The 2,328-nt window shown below is 47.7% G+C and overlaps 1 protein-coding gene across 1 annotated transcript in view; it reads left to right on the forward strand.

The window, feature by feature from the left end:
- Positions 1 to 225: 225 nt before the first annotated feature.
- Positions 226 to 2,328, forward strand: part of LOC109891909 (rho-related GTP-binding protein RhoN-like) — a 40,878-nt gene continuing 38,775 nt past the window's right edge. Inside the window, exons 1-2 of the mRNA XM_031827285.1 lie at positions 226 to 556; positions 1,165 to 1,252. Of these exons, the coding sequence (XP_031683145.1) occupies positions 455 to 556; positions 1,165 to 1,252 (190 nt within the window). The 5' untranslated portion in view covers positions 226 to 454. The remainder of the gene's footprint in view (positions 557 to 1,164; positions 1,253 to 2,328) is intronic.

Raw genomic sequence — 2,328 nt, forward strand, 5'->3', positions numbered from 1 at the left:
CCTCAAAGCTATAAATAAAAGTCATGAGATGTAGCCCAATTATAATATGTGCGCCACTGCGCCACTGTTAGACAAGTAAAGAGACAAGCTATCAAACAAGTAAATGAGCACGGAGGCACGAGGACCAACTCGCTGTCGTTGGGAGCGTGTATGGGCAAGGCGTGGCCAATTAACGAGTTTGGAGGGGGGGGGGGGGGGGGCGGGATCTGCGTGCTGCTGCTGAGTGCTGCTGTTGCGGGCAAGGTGGGTGTAAACAGGCATTGAGAGGATAGCTGGTGTAACCGTGGGAACCGAGGGCTGCACGGGGTGGACAGGGGAGGACACATAGTAGGGCGCGCCACAATCGGGGCATGTACCTGCTGGATTTTCCTTGAGTTCCAGTCTCACCTTATATCCACATCGGATGGTGAATGAAACCGATCCGCGTCCAGAACAGACACACTGACAGACAAAGATGGAAAGTCAAGGCAGCCGCTGTAAGATCGTGGTGGTCGGAGATACGCAATGTGGTAAAACTGCGCTCCTACATGTTTTTGCGAAGGACTGCTATCCCGAGGTAAGTGTCCTGATATATATATATATATATATATATATATATATGCTATATATGCTATGAAGTCTTGCGTTATGAGCACGACTGTCAACACTTGAAAACAGGCAACTGGATCATTTAAGAGTGGTGTGTGTACTGTAGGTCATCGCGGTTGGGAATGAAGCAAAAAATAAATGTCAAGACGGACACCGAAACCAAATAGAACGACCAGAGCTTCTTTATATTCTAATCATTTAACCCCAATGTCTTGATTTAAATTATGAGCCAGAGGTGTGCACGCACCTGCGTTAGACATTTCTCTAGAGAGAGAGAGAAAGAGAGAGAGAGAGACGGAAACTGAAAGACAGGGAAATAATGTGCATCTTTAAATATAAAATTGTCATTATTATTAGTGATTAAAGAATATAGACTCATATAATGTATTTCGGAGTGTATTCGATTTCCCATTGTCGTTAATATGGTATCGGGGTGTTATTAGCAACTAGACCTATATTGTTTTAATACAGCCTATATATTTGTATGATACATTACATGTACGTAGTTGAACGTCTAACCTACGTTACGCCTATGCTATTAGTGCTTTACTAATCAAGATGCACCCCTTTTTCCAGAACTATGTCCCCACCGTTTTTGAAAACTACACGGCGAGTTTTGAAATCGAAAAACAGAGGATTGAGTTGAACATGTGGGACACGTCAGGTAAGACTTTTTCTGCTCTCTGCATCTATCTCCTAAAGGCTGATGACAAATCAATCCCTCTGGCTGCTCAGCTTGGCAGTGATGACAGTCCATGTCTGCAACCGTGGGAGGGCTGCTTCAATCATTTTGGGTTTTTCAAGCAGCCATCTCTCTCTGCTGAATTGCTTTGACCATGTCGACTGACTGACTGGCGTACTTTTGCTTGAGGCATCTGCTATTTATGATTGTTTGCTTTGCTGAAAATCTCCAGTGCCAGCCCTTTCTCTCAGCGCTGCACTCTGTTTACATTCCTCTCTCTGCGGAGCGCTGCGTGTGGCCGTGCTGTTCCCATGCTCTGTCCAGTGGTCAGAAGACTGCAGGGGGGGTCGGGGGGGGGGGGGGGGTCGGGGGGGGGGGGGGGGGGGGGGGGGGGCAGGAGCAGGGGCTGAAGCAGAATGGCCGGCCGGGCCGACTGACTGGCCCACAGAAATGATCTCAACCCATCCATACTGTTTCAGTTGTGTTTGACTGTGGTTACAGTTGCACTAGCTCTCAATCCACTCCTATCAGTGCCAAATGGCTGCAAAAAGCGTTTCTCTGGACGTTAACTGACTTATTATGCCTCTTTGTCGATAATGGGTCAGCCAGTGTTTGGTTCCAGCTATGGACCCTCTATCTGAGGGGTTTAGAATACAGATGCCCGCCATGGTGGGAAAGCAATTTGGGTTTGCCCCATTGACACCACATCTCCAGACTTGAGAGGGGGTGATTGTGGCCCCGTCTGTGTGGAATGCCATGCTCTAGTTTCAGCTCTCAGCCCAGGGCCTTCAGGCTGAAGCTGTAAGTGCAGCTTAGAGATCCACAGACTGGTCAAAACAGTATCTGAAACATCTCTGACTGGCCGACTGAGTGACTGAGATGCCTGGGTATGTAATTGAACCCCCGGGGGAATCCCCGTCTATTGCCATAAACATTCCTAAACCTAAAAACATCCTCGCAACCGATGATGATGATGGGGGTATTGCCGTTTTTATACGGTCATATAGCTGAGAGTGTTTTCTTTTGATGGGATGTTCTATGTGTGGGAGGGACCTGGT

Source organism: Oncorhynchus kisutch, linkage group LG6 (genome assembly GCF_002021735.2).
Source record: "Oncorhynchus kisutch isolate 150728-3 linkage group LG6, Okis_V2, whole genome shotgun sequence".
NCBI lineage: Eukaryota > Metazoa > Chordata > Actinopteri > Salmoniformes > Salmonidae > Oncorhynchus > Oncorhynchus kisutch.